This window comes from Pelodiscus sinensis, chromosome 1, assembly GCF_052426305.1.
Source record: "Pelodiscus sinensis isolate ZL-2025 chromosome 1, ASM5242630v1, whole genome shotgun sequence".
Taxonomy (NCBI): Eukaryota; Metazoa; Chordata; order Testudines; family Trionychidae; genus Pelodiscus; species Pelodiscus sinensis.
The window spans coordinates 126,068,131-126,082,993 of NC_143052.1; the positions used below are offsets into that span (position 1 = coordinate 126,068,131).

At 41.0% G+C, this 14,863-nt stretch overlaps 1 protein-coding gene across 6 annotated transcripts in view; it reads left to right on the top strand.

The window, feature by feature from the left end:
* The window catches only part of ATXN10 (ataxin 10), a 155,580-nt gene that overhangs the window by 23,655 nt on the left and 117,062 nt on the right, over window positions 1-14,863 (top strand). For all 6 annotated transcript variants that reach the window (XM_006127756.5, XM_089770309.1, XM_075900001.2 and 3 more), the window contains exons 2-3: window positions 7,643-7,834; window positions 9,857-9,939. In XM_006127756.5, the coding sequence (XP_006127818.3) occupies window positions 7,647-7,834; window positions 9,857-9,939 (271 nt within the window). In that variant the 5' untranslated portion in view covers window positions 7,643-7,646. The remainder of the gene's footprint in view (window positions 1-7,642; window positions 7,835-9,856; window positions 9,940-14,863) is intronic.

Sequence of the window (14,863 nt, forward strand, 5' to 3'; positions counted from 1 at the left end):
AAGTGTAAATAGAATCCAATACTTTGGTTTAAAAAAATGAGATAAAACATTTTTAGGAGTTTTGAGGTCCTATGATGTTGATAATATTGCAGTTTAGTAAGGGTGTGATCTTGTATGGTTTTTTTTCCTCTTTTTAATACTTGCAAGCTTGTTTCTATTAAGGAGTAGAGAAATATAATTGTATACATGCATGGTGACTTTCTTCTTTTGATTTAATAGTCTATTGATTGTGCCTTGGATGAAAATCTGGTTGCTGTAATCTGTGTTGTAACCTTCAGTCTGTAACTTGATTTACTTAGGGCTGCAACGAAGGAAAACATGCCAATTTCAACTTGCCCAATTTTCTTTTTAAACAAGAGAATACGCATTCAGAACAATATGGCCTAAATTTCTATATGCTTCCTCACTGAATTTTTGAATATAATATAATTCATGGTCCTGGTATTAATCTCTAAAGTCCTTTTTGGGCTAGATACTATCCTATAGAGTGATCACAACATTTGCACTCATTGGGAGCATGGAAAGTTAATGATACTTGATGTGAAATTGAGATACTCAGTGAGTAGATCTTTATCAGGGGAATGTTCTTGGTTAGGGATACCCTTACTAGAGCAAAGCAGAATGAATCCAGATGAGACATTTCAGCGCATGGTGCAAAGATTCTCACAATGACAGGCAAAAGAACAAATTAAGTGAATACAGGAATTCTTCCACGTAAGAAGGGTCTAACTTAAGACATGAGAACAGGATCCTCTTTATGGAGAATGTAGCATGGCTCTTTATTTACTGAAGTAATAGGTTTATCTGAAATGCCTGGATTTTTTGTTATGTTTAAAGGAACATGCCAAATTAAATCACACTTCTATCTGAAGTTTTTACTTACTAATATTACAGTATCAAAACTAAGTTCTCTGGGGCAAGGCCCATCTCTTTGTTTTGTTTATATAGTGCCTCATACAATGAGAATCTGGTCCATAAGTTGGGCTTTTAGGTGCTATGGTAATACAATAAATTATTAGATTACAGGAAGATATTTTTCTTCAGTTACTTTGTACATTCCACAGCATTTTAAGTATAGTCAATGTCACTGTTTTATCTTTATGTTTTTGAGCCTTTCACATGGCAACAGGAAAGAGGAAACACTTAGTTTACCTATCCTGCCGCCTGCCAGAAAAAAACTGTAAACCCCCAAGTGTTGGCTGGGTTTTTTGTAAGGCAAGTATAGCACTAGAAACTACTCATAACAGACTTCTTAAAATTGACTTAAGTCTGCCCAACCATCCCATTCTGTCTAAAATGATAATGCGCATACAGGCAGGCAGTCCCCGAGTTACGCGGATCCGACTTACATCGGATCCGTACTTACGAAATGGGCTTTTCCCGCCCCGGAGGATGCGGGCGGCGGGACCGCCCAGACGCGCCGCGGTCCTGCCGCCCACGTCCTCCGGGGGGAGAGAAGCTGCTCCGCGTCTTCCCTGGTCTGCCGCCTCCCCCCCCCCCCCCCCCCAGCAGACCAGGGAGATGCGGAGCAAAGCTGCGGAGGACCCGGGCGGCGGCACCGCGGCGCGTCTCGGTCCCGCCGCCCGCATCTCCATGGTCTGCTGGGGCGGAAGGGGGGGCAGCTAGTGCGCGCCCCCCCCCCTCAGCAGACCAGGCTTTTCTTGCGGATGCCTGAGGTAGAGCTGCTGGGGTGCTGCTGGGTGCTGGGGTGCCTAGGAGTGTCGCTACTGGACCCAACCCAGCAGCACCTCAGCTGCTCTGCCCCAGATGTCCCCAAGTCAGCTGCTTCTGAAAATGACCAGAGTTGGTCTGCCCCGGATTTCCTGGAATCAGCCGCTGATCAGTTTCAGCAGCAGCTGACTTGGGGACACCTGGGGTAGAGCAGCTGAGGTGCTGCTGGGTTGGTCTCTGCAGCACCAAGGTGCGGCGCTGTGGGGACCTACCCGGTAGCGCCCCAGCTGCTCTGTCCCAGGCATCCAGATTCAGCTGCTGTTGAAACTGATCAGCGGCTGATTCCAGGAAGCCCAAGGCAGAGAAACTCTGCCTCAGGCTTCCTGTAGTCAGCCGCTGGTCAGTTTCAGCAGCGGCTGAATCTGGACGCCAGTTCCGACCTAAGTACAAATTCAATTTAAGTACAAACCTACAGTCCCTATCTTGTACGTAACCCGGGGACTGCTTGTAGTTGCTTGTGTATTTGTTTAGGAATATTTTTACGTAAGTACTTTTTAATCTGTGGAAAGAGCACTACTTTGAGATGAATGATGATGATATTCTAAAGTCTTTTACTGGGTCCCACATCTGGGTTCTGTTTCTGGATCTGTTTCAGAGTTGTTGCTTGACCTTGGGCACATCCTTTATGATATAATTCTTTTTCTGGAAGTGGCAAGCACCCAAAAAAGTAATTTATCGCTTTCTGCTTCGCTGCCACATACATGGAATGAATTTCCCTATTTTATTAATAGTGGGAAGATAAATCCATTATTGTGTGTCATATGCTCAGATTCTATAGTGAGGAGCAACATAGAAAAACCTGTAAATATTGGCATTTAAAATAGTTTTTTGGAAACTGACAGAATAATCAAGCCTTAATATTTTACTAGAATATTATAAAAAAATCATGTGCTACCTTTTTAAAACAAATTTTACTTTTTAGTTTATCCTTTTTAACCAAGATACTCCTTTTCATAATATAGGTTGTCATAATAATTTGACTTTTTCATGAACTAGTGAACAATTAAAATGGCTTTTTGAGCAATTCCTATGCTGTATAGGTGTACAGTTTTGCTAAAGAAAATAAGCCCTAATATTTGTGTTGAAAAGCCTTTTATAACTGTTTTTACAATACAACCAAGTAGAGCACACTTAAAAAAATTGCAATTACAGCTCTTGCTTGCCTTTTACCAATTTTAAATAATTGAATATTGTACACTAGGAATTGATAGCTCACATTAGCTTCTGATTTTGAAGCTTTCAGGAAAATTTACCAGTCAGTTCCAGATGGTATTTCAACTGAAGACATAGATAAAAATAAAAGTAATTGCTAACAGACTCTAAAAGACTTTTATTTTTTGAGTTATTTGATTGGAGTACTGCTCTTGAACATCTGTACTGATAATGGTTCTGTAGGGCATCTTAACAGAGCAAACATGATTCTGTTGTGTGTGGGTAAATGTAATTGGATGATACATTGGAAAGCCAGTGTCTGATAAAGTATGTGTGGATGCATTTATTTATAGATTCTGTGGAATGGGCACGCTCCAAGTTGTGTAATCTCCCTGCTTTTTGTGTGCGTAAATTACAGTAGTTGCAACACACCTTCTTGCCAGTGGGAGGCCTGAATCAAACAATTTTTTTCATATTTTAAAACCAAACAAAATAATGTATTGTGCAGTGAAACACTTCCCTTTCTCATGACTGTGTCAAAATGTTGCGTACTATTAGATCAGTTACTTACTTCTATGTTAAAGCGACGAGGAGTCCTGTGGCACCTTTATAGACTAACTGAAGTGTAGGAGCATAAGCTTTCGTGGGCAAAGACCCACTCGTCAGATGCATCTGACGAAGTGGGTCTTTGCCCACGAAAGCTTATGCTCCTACACTTCAGTTAGTCTATAAGGTGCCACAGGACTCCTCGTTGCTTTTGCAGATTCAGACTAACACGGCTACCCCTCTGATACTTTACTTCTGTTAGTTGTCACATCTGAAAAGTCAATTAACAAAAGTGACTGACAACCAAAATCTAAAATTGCAAAGGAAAGTGATTGACAGATTTTACATCTAGCTGTATAGCACTGACTATGTATTGTAAAATAAAATATTTGTTCCTAGTCAGGCTTTTACATTACTGAAGTGTAGTCATTTCTGTATGTACCATGATTCTCACCTATGCTTAACATTTCTTTTGTCTCAGTATTTAGCTTGGAAGGTATTTTGCTACCGTCTCTTTCTAAATGTAGCATTTAAATGCTCCTTTTGATCTTGTGTTAAATCCATCTGGGGATCAAAATGCCTGCATCCTAGTTTTCCATGTCAGCTGCATATGGCTGGTGGTGGTTAGATTGAGTTAAACTCTATTTTTAAATGACACCATGACACCATACTGCCCTTTTTGTGTAGTGGAGTTTCACCAGTATTTATACTGTATCAAATATGAATTATTGACTGGCTTTAATCTATCTCATTCACCCCTCCCTTCCAAACATAAATTTTGGAAGAAAAAAAAAGTAGTCCACCAGCCATATTCTAGAAGCTTTTAACACATCTGTGTGTGACAGGACCTAGAGATTTATGCTTGCTGCTTTTGTGAGAGGGGTATGTGCGTGCGTGTGCGCGCTCCAGCATAACGTTTTAGTATCAATTCCCTTAATCTGTGTTAACTCTGTGAGAATGAAATGGCCTGTACATAGGAGGACTCCTATAACTGCATTTCTAATTAAGAATGGCATAGATTTTCTCCTCTCTAGATGTTACTTGGTAAGGTATACAAAGGTAATTTTTTGTCTTCCTTTGTGCTCTCAGGAATGTAGGTTGCAGTCTTTAACTAGCTGCCTCTTCCCTCCAGCTCTCTGCCCATCATGTGAACTCCCTTTCTCCATAATGATTATTACAGTAATGCATAGAGGCCTCTGCTGTGCATTGAGCATATACAGAGTTGAGGTAGAGCAGGGGTGGGCAGTAGCTTTCGATGTGGGGCCACTCCAAGATTTTGCAAAGTGGTCGAGGGCTGTACTCTTCTATGGAATTAATGGAGGAGGCGCAGGGTCTGGGATGGAGGTTGGGTGCAGAGGGGAGCTTGGCGTAAGAGATTGGGGGTGCAGGAGGGAGTTTGGGTGAAGGAGGTGGTTGTGACCTGGGGCACTGGACTGGAGTGCAGGGGTTTAGATTGTGACCTAGGGCAGGAAGGGGTTGTGACCTGGGGCAGGGGCCTGGGGTACAGGAGTGGGTGCAGGGGTTTGAGTTGTGACCCGGGGCAGGGGATTAGAGTGCAGGAGTTTGGGTGACCTGGGAGGGGATGAGGGGATATGCGTGCAAGAGGAGGGCAGAGGCTTTGGGTATGTGGAGTAGGGCGGCAGGAGCGGGTGTCAGAGAGTTGGGGAAGGGAGGGACTGTCAGCTGACGGTCAGGGCAGTGTGTGTGTGTGTCTCCTAAGTCGTTAACTGCTAACACACGAAGTCTCGTCGCAGCGGGCAGCCAGAAGGCTGAAAGGAGCCCCGAAAGTTTAACATCCGTGTCTTTACTGCTAGGACTGGGGTCCCGTCGCAGAGGGTGGCCAGCAGACCAACAGACGCGCCGGTTATATAGGAAGAGCTTATTATACCTTAGATTTTAGCTGCTAGAACACAGGGTTTCGTTTGCAGCGGGCAGCCTAGGAAAGGCTGAAAGGTGCCCCAATGGATCTTGTCACCTGGGAGTGACACAGATCCAAACGCCCAAGCTCTTCCTATGCCTGTCCCTTTATGACCAGCTGAAGTTCTTTTAAATTGTGCTTGGTTCTGTTACAGCAACTCAAGGAGTCAGGTTAAAGCTTAAACAGTTACAGGTTTATTAAAAGACTTATAAAAGCATATGGTTACAATGGCTATTGCTCTCTTTCTTAACTGTTAACAAATATATATATATATATATAGATCTTAAAAAGTGGTTACAGGAAAAAGGTAAAGATAGAAAATAGAAATAATGGTACCAAATGACAGCTTAATCTTTAAAGAGCTCTAACACTATGTATATATATACTTAAGCAAAGGACCACATCCAGGTACAATTTTTACCCCTTTCTGTGCCTCTCGACTCCAGTGTGTCAGGCCAGGGCCGGTCTCTCAGTTCCTAGGAAAGACGAATACAAGGTGGGAGTCCCCTCTGGAACCTCGGGAGATCAAATACCAAACCCGACCAGCAGATAGATGGTAGATTGACACTCAGAGAAAATGCGCTGCTGGACCCATCTATATACCCCTGGGGGCCCGTATCCTCTTTCTTATCTAAGATGCCGAATTGTACTGGTCCGTTTTGTGGCGCCAGTTCTTACAAGCAAGTTTCAAATTAATTTACACTTGCAAGAGAGAGAACTAAATTGTGAGTACTAGACATTTTTTTTACTGGGCGAGAGATTCCTCCCCCAGTAAAAAGCTGTGTGTTCATATCAATATGGGTTAAGTCAAGGACACTCCTTGGCAGCCTCTTGGTCAGCAATTGGCGTATCTCTGTTTACAGCCATTCACAGTCACAGCAGCCTGGGCCTTCTGCTCTGTGTGCCCTGTATGCTCCAGGCAAGCAAAAATGGATGTTAAAAGGGGGGTTCCTGTCTGGTTACAGGGGCTGAAGTGCCAGAGGCAGGCTCTGGCCATGAGACTTACCTTGGTGACTACCAGACAGCAGCCCAGCAGTTTATCAGGAAGCCTTCCCCTCCCCCGCACAAGCTGTAGAGCCATGTGGTTGTGTGTTCTAAAACGTCTGGTGCCGGACACAGTTGGTCTGAGTCAGTATGCGGATTCGTAATTCTTGTGTTCCTGCAAGATTCTATGCATCTTTTGTGTATCTAGGAATAGTGTGTGTGATTAGGATGACTTAGACTGCTTTTGGCCTAAGAGTTGTTACTTGGAGTTGCATGAAAGCTAAGGTAGTATATGACCTGTATTCAGTAATGCCTGCTTTTTGCTAGCTTGAAAGGAGAGAGAGAGAGGTATGCATGAATGTCTCTTAAGACTTAAAATACAGGACTATGTAGCACTTTAAAGACTAACAAGATGGTTTATTAGATGATGAGCTTTCGTGGGCCAGACCCACTTCCTCAGATCAAATAGTGGAAGAAAATAGTCACAACCATATATACCAAAGGATACAATTAAAAAAAATGAACACATATGAAAAGGACAAATCACATTTCAGAACAGAAGGAGGATGTGGGGAGGGGGGGGGGAAGGGAAAGGTACCCCCCCCCCCCCGAATGCCCCTACTGTTCTGAAATGTGATTTGTCCTTTTCATATGTGTTCATTTTTTTTAATTGTATCCTTTGGTATATATGGTTGTGACTCTTTTCTTCCACTATTTGATCTGAGGAAGTGGGTCTGGCCCACGAAAGCTCATCACCTAATAAACCATCTTGTTAGTCTTTAAGGTGCTACATAGTCCTGTATTTTGTTTCAGCTACACCAGACTAACACGGCTACATTTCTATCGCTTAAGACTTAAGGCTTCTGTATCATGCTGACTAAAATTTAAAGTTTCCGTGAAGTACAAGGTTGGGGTGTGGGTTTTTTAATCCTCGCGATCAACTCGAGTGCTGAATTATTTAAACTTTGCTAGGCTAAGCATATACTTATCTTACAATAAGACCCTGGATTTCTAGGGAGGGCAAGGTTTTTATAGGAAGAGACAGTTCACTCTGTATTACTTTTAAAAAAATGACCCTTTTTTGATTTGTCAAGTGCTTACTAATGAATCCCCTCTATTGAAAGATTTGGGGAGTCAGGATGGTACATTTTCTTATTGCAGAAATACATTACAGTATTATGTCAACTCAACAATGTTAAATTTTAAATAAACATGACTTGAATAATATGCTTCATGGCAAATTTTGTAAACAATATTTCCCTACCTCATTTATAATCCTCCTATACTTACTGAAGTTATACTTTATTCCAGAGAAATGGCAGATGAAAATATATTCCAGAGTCTCCTGAAAATCTTGACTAAAGCTTCAAGTGAAATAGAATTGGTCTGCAAGGATTCCACAGAATTGATAACTCTAGATACATGTCAGCTGTTTATAGCAGAATGTTTCAGATGTCTACGGAATGCATGTGTTCAGTGTGCCAAGAACCAAGATATTATGAGGTATAGTTATGATCCTTATTTGTATTCCTTTTGCAGAATTTTAAATTATATCTTGGTACTTATATAATCTTTTATTTTACTCTGCTGTATTCTTGTTTGACTTCTAACCTGATATTTCCCACTCAACACAATCCTTTTTAGGAAAATATTTAGATTCTGTATTGTTACAGAACTACTTGCTGATAAGTATTTTGAAATGAATTTCCAAAATAATAGAAACTGGCATGATATAGTTTATTTTGACAAAATTTGCAAAATTTTAAAATACTGTGCGCAGAAAATTTTAACTTTTTTGGGGGGGGGGGGGGGAAGAGACAGAATGTTCCTAGGAATAATATGTAAGGGCACCTTTACCAGTAGCGATGATTCGTAGAGGTCTATTTTGTCTTTGGCACACGCCCCATTTATATAGCAGCATATGTATCCTTCTGCTCTTTAAGGCTGTCTCTAGACTACACTCCTCTGCTGACAGAGGGTTGTAGATTAGGCACTTCGAAAGTGCAAATGAGTCCAGGATTTAAATATCCCGGGCTTCATTTGCATACTCACATTTGGGTGCTGTGCCGATCACGCACCCTTTCGAAAGTGAAGGTAAAGTGTAGCTGCGGCTCTGCTTGAATCTAAATTCACTGTGACTACTGCTGTAATAGAAGAAGTGTGCTCCAAAAAAAAAAAAAAAAAACCCACCAGAGACTGGATAAGTTATTGCTAGTCAGAAATTTTTGGCTTCTAACAGTGATCTCAACTCCTGCTCCTCCTCCTTCCCCTTCCCCTCTAATCACAGCAGTATCCTGGGTGCAGGAGGCAGGTTAAGATGAAATATCTCCTGTTCGTACTGCTCTCTGAAGAGCGGTGTGATCCATGGGAGATGAAGAGCTTATTAGACCAAGTTCTCTGCCTATTCAGAGTATTGGGGAGCACATGTGGACTGCTAAGGTAGATGTCCCTGGTGGTTCAGAAGGGAAGGAGCACACAGTCAGATGAGCTCTTGTTGCTTTATTTTTAGCCAGTGTAACGGGTTTGTTTTTAAAGGAGCAGTTGAGGGCACAGTGGGCTTGTGTGTCCCATTGCTCATGAATGACCTTTGGGTTGGGACACATGAGTATAATGGTAAAAGTTGTAATGCAGCAAATAGCAATACAAAAAGGTTAATTGCACATATTCATTTTTTAAAAGTAAATTAATGATCGTGGATTTTTAAAGATAAAGTGCCTCCTATTTTAAGTGCATCTAGCACGGTGGTATCTTGGTCCATAATAATTAGTCATTGAAGGTGCTACAAATAATAAATACGTCCTGTTGTTTTAGTGGTAGTGCAGCGACTGTAGACAAATGAAGTAGCTATTGTGTAACTGAAGCCAGTTCACGAACAGTCTGTGATTATTTTTAGAACTTTTCTTATTAAATGAGGAAATGTGAGCCATGGAACTGGGATATCTCTTAATGCAGGTTTCTCAAACTTAGTGATACTGTGACCCCTTTCTAAGTTGCTCACGACCCCCTCGGGGGCTCGGGACTCAGTTTGAGAAACGTGGTCTTAATGTGTTTGGGAAATGAAACAAGATGTCTCATATCCAGCTGAAGAAATTCTAGATATTAACAGAGCAGACTGATCTGAAAGACAGCATCTCTAAGCATACTGAGCCCCACTCTATCCCAGTTACGTACCTGATGAACTGACATCTACCCAGCATGCATTGGGTGGGTATAAAAACCCAAATCCTTGTGAGAACCATAATAGTTAGCATTTTCATGTTCATCTCAGATCTGGTTATGATAATGGTCTGGAATAAAAAAATAACTTCGTAAAGTGTCGGACTCATGCCTCTCTCCTCCTCTTCTTTCTCCCTTACCCCATATGACTTTACCTGTGGTGCTTGCTTCTGCATCTACTGGAGTCAGATGAAGGGCTTCAGTGAGATTAGGACCAACCTGCAGTATTTTGTGATGTAACCCCATACCATCTTTTTTTCCTTAATATGTTTAAAGTTAACCTTCCTCTTTGTTTTAACTAAACAACAGGAATTTGGGTCTGATTGAAGTGTCAGTCCACTTGATGCAGTTGCTTCATGGATTAGAAGTTCAACAGGAATCATTACTGGCAGGTAAGAAAGTATAAATTTTGGTAAATGTGTCACTTAATTTTTTGAAAATTATTAAATTTCTTGGTGGCAGTTTTAATAAATTGTAACATTGTTATCAAATCAGCTTTTTAAGTTTTCTTCGATAAATAAGCTAAATGATTATTCACTTGAACTTGGCATGCTAACCTTCTTTCTTAATTTGTATTTTTTTTAAAAAGCTTAAGAATAGTGTGTGTCTTGTGTAAGTATATATCAAATATAATATAGCTGGTACTTTAAAAGTGACCTTAAAATATTTGGTGTTTTACACCTTCAGGCCAAGATGAATTATTTCAATTTCCTGTTGATTTCTTGCCCAGTTTCACCTCTCTTCTATTTGTTGCTGTGGCGAGGGAAGGATTAGTGAGACTAGCAGGAGTCTGTGTGGTGGAAGCAGTACTGTATCCCCCATTCCTATGTGTGGAGTATAGGAGGAACCCGGGAGGGAGAACCTGTCACAGAATGCAGAAGGGAGGAGACGACCCTTCTTGGATATGAACCTCCAATTTCTTAGGCCAGGGATAGAGCAGAACTGAAGGAAGGAGTGACACACAAATCATTAGGTGCTTGAAACCTGGTAAGGAGGGATAGAGGCCCATAGACTCTATCCCAAGTAATAGAGAGTGATTAAGACCAAAGGGTTGACCTTGGGGGAGCACTCACCACCTTTTAGCCCTTCAGAGAAACAAGGAGAATAGTGTGCTTAAAGAAACAAAGAGGACCATCCTTTCAGGATTGGGGATCAGGTGAGGGAGTGTGTGTGGTGTGTGGTTTTTTTTTCTTTTTTTTGCTCTTAAGGTTACCTTGCTCATAAAAAAAAAAAATATAAATGTTGGGAGGGCTCTCACTGTAGTGTAGCGGCCACTAAGCCTAGCTCTTAGTGTTCTGTGCTGTTACTTAGTTCTGATTTACCCCTAAATGTCCTCTAACAGCCCAGTAAGCAGAGGAAGTGTTGGTAGTGCTGCTAGACAATATTGATCTCCCATGGACTAGAAAATTCTCTGGTTCAGAAATGGTTAGGCCCTGAGGATGCAGACTAGAGAAGTTCAACCTGTACTAAACCTCAGACACATAATGCAAAATACTTATGTAACATTGATTAATCTGAAAACTGCTCTTTTGGGTGTGTGGGGGGGTAGGGGGAAGGGGGAGGAGGGGAGTGATGATTAAGTACTGCACTAGAATTAGCCTAGAAAAGATTTGTCCATTAAAAGTAATGAGAGATGAGAACAAGTTTCTTTAACCCTTAGAACAATGGCATTTTCCAGGCTGTTGATTAGGTGAAAATTGAAGATACTGTGTACAAATGTTAAGTTTCCAAAAAAGAATGAAATACAAGTAGAATGTGTTTACAAAACCAGGATTTATGCTGCATTCTTCTAGTTGGATTAAACATAAACCTACATCATTTTACCATAATACTCTTTGTGTTCCCTATCTTTATTACATGTTTGCTAATTATCAAATATATGTTTCTCCCTATTGGTCATCTTCTCATATTTCATATCTGAAAAAATGTCCTGGGGCCAGATTTATAAAGGTACTTAAGGGCATAAAAATGCAGCTTGGTAGTTAGTGGGATTTTCAGAGGTTAGCAGATTAGGTATCTAAATCCATTAAAATAAATGTTTGCAGTTGAAAATCCTACTCGCACCTTTCTGCATCTTTAATGTGCTTTTGTGCCATTTGAAAATCTGGCCTTAGATGTTGTTTTTAGCAACATTTCCTTCAGAAAATCTAAGTGCTTATCTAAACAGTTTGTTGTAAGATGGGGTGTGACTCTCCTGTCTATGTGGAGCCTACTGACTTGCACCAAAAGTTCCTTAGTGTACTTTAATGTAGCCTTCTTTAAAATAGTAGTTCATTAAAGCCCACAAAGGAACGTTTTAGTGTGTTTCAGTAGGGTCTACCAGGATTATGACTGCGTGGTAGGTTAGTGCGCTCTAGATTTACACCTCAGCTAGTTGCAAATGTAGTGTGTGTAAAGACCAGCCCTGAGACCTTGCAGGATGAATAATATTATATAATTAGTGCTTTTTCTTGAGCTGATTCTACTGTAAAATATTCCTAAATCAATATCAAGAAGCTTAAATAATTTTTAGCAATTGAAAAAGTCTGTTTTAAATAATCAGCCTTGTTATATGTTTGCGCTCCAATTTCATCCAGTGGTATCTATTTTAAGTCTTTCACTGTGGTATGGCAATATTAGTAGGAAAATTCAGAATATACTATAATTTGTAATGGATAAAAAACACTGAAGTTATATATGCATGCAAGTACTATACCAATTCGGTTGGTTTGTGAGGAAAAGGGAGATGGGGAGGAAAAAGCTTGTTTTAATGAAGTATTAATTAATAAGCCATCAAAAAGAGGAAATGCCATATTAAATGCTTGTGTTAAACTCTGGTTAAGTGAAACCCATATTTGCTTTGAATTATCTCAACAACGTGAATATTAACAATTTTCCTTTTTTAAAGTGTGCAGCGCTTTTTACGTAGGGGTCATAGTGAGATTCCACAGGCATCATTCAGATGAAAGCATTGTCTCTTTTTGATGTATCACTCGTGTATCCTGTGAGTTGCCAAATATTCTGGGTCTTTAAGGAGCAGTGTTTTTCAGTTCCTTTCCTTGAGCAAAAACAGATAGCAATATTCTTCTGCCTTTTAATCTATCCTTTGCACCAAGTAGATAGATACAACTATTGGAGAAAACAGTATCTGTGTAGTCATGTTCTTAGTTCTCTTAAATGGCCATCTTCATAATCTGTGCTGCTGATGTAACAGATATTCTAGAAGGGCTTTGGGGATGTTCAGTTGATCAGAAAACTTATTCTCCAACGGCCCATAGAATCTTGTTTGGTGCAGTTCTTAAAATGAAAAGATCTAGTTAATTCATACACACTGCTTTTGGAAATGGTAAAGACCTGTTGGGCTACCCAACCCCAGTTATTACTTATCTATTCCACTAAGAATTTCCAGGCACGTCCAGTCTAATTTAAAAAAAAAATGTTTAGCAGGCTTTTATGTATACACACCAGCTTTCATGACTTCCCTTCAGAGACCTTCTACAGATTTCTAAATAAATGTTGCAAACTTTTCCCTTTGTTTGTGCTATTTGTTGTATTTAGACGTCTATACTCCAATTCCCTCTCCTCTGACACTTACTGAAGTGTGTAACAGAGTCAGAATATCTGAAGAAATGGATTGTGCCCACAAAAGCTCATGATACTGTCTACATTTTTTTGTTAGTTTCTAAGGTGCTGCAGGCCTGTTTGTTGTTTTTTTTTTTTAAAGAGTCAGAACAGTTTATTGTGCAGAACTTGGAAAAGTCTGGGTCGCTGCTCTGAGGAGAGTATATGCTAAGATGACAAACTTGGGTATAAAAACTAGATAAGCACAAGGTGTTGATACATAATTGTGCTACATTTATGTTCTTGATTTGCTTAATCAGTTGCTTTAATAATAAGTCATAGCACTTCAGCTGATACATAGAAATGTTTAAAGTAGCAAATGTTAAGATGGCAGTTCCCACTGAAATAGAGAACTTTAAATTAAACCGAGTAAAGATAGCTGCAGGGATTTTTGCATTTGTTTAACTAAGGCTTTAGTCATTGGAGTGTCAGTATAGAAACTATTCTAGATTTATCAGCTCCTCTGAATCCAAGCAGTTGCCTGTAAGGGAGTCGAAAATCCTAGTTCTGTCTTAAAGTTCTGCTACAGTTTTGGACGGCTATAGATTATAGAAGAGGACGGAATCCTTTGTTGCTACTGAGTTCCCTTCGTCTGGCATGAGAGACCATACGTAAGTGGAGAGCCATACAACAAGTACTTGAAAGAGAAAGTAGATGTTACTTACCAGTAACTGTAGTTGTTACAATAGACAGTATGGATGAGTCTCTCTTTTTGCAGTGCGTGTGCTCTTGATACCCAAACTAGGGATGTGTAAACCACCCAGAATAGTTGACCGATGAAACAAATAGTTAAATCAGTTAACTGCCTTTGGCGAGGGCTGCCCCAGGTGCATTGTGGCTCTGCTAGCTGGGCCAGTCATGCAGGGGGAGGAGGGGAAGTTTTAGCTAACCTGTTTAACATCCCTAACTCAAACTGATAACTGAATAGTACAGGCACCTCTAGATACATACCATCTCACAGATTGAATGTCCTGAATAAGGACTAAGGGCCCAAGAACATGGTCTGAAGAAAGATTCTCTTACCTGGTCTTGCCACCATAAGCTTTGAAAACCGTAAGAAGTATGCACGCATTAGTGGAAGGTCTTTTAACATCTCTATAGAGTGGATTGGCTTTGTCTCGTGATGTCTGCCGTATACAGGAATACTAATGAGACAGGCTGGTCCGTGGCAGCAGTCCCTTGCGCAGGGTTGGGGGGGCGGGTGTTTGAGCTTCCTGTGCTTTGCCTCCCATGGAGCCAGCTCTATCCACGATAAGCCTGTGGCTGCTGCCAGACCAGTCTCTGTTCGTGTCTAGCCTGGGCTATCATGAACAGAGACTGCTTTGTGGCAGAGCCTCCCTTCAGCCTTTTTCCCACCCTTCCCACAGCAGCTTCTATCTGTGGGGAGATCAGACCCCTGCAGACAGTGCTGCTTCCTCCGTATCCGAGGCAGCAGCGCAGGGTGGCAGGCAGCCAGTCTGCGTGAGGAGCTGGTTTTTAAACTGTCTCCCTTCGCAGACTGGCTCCCACCTGTCACCCCGCACTCCTGCCTCTGATGCAGCTTGCTGGCCCCGCCCACAAGGACTATTGAATAGTTGTCTGATAAGATTTCATGTGGTTACACGACTTTTCATTTACACTATGTCTAACATCCCTACTTTATTCTGCTTTCCTGAATATATGGGAGAGAGAGAGGGAGATTTTATGGCCTTAAACTGAGATCTGGGTTTTTCTCTT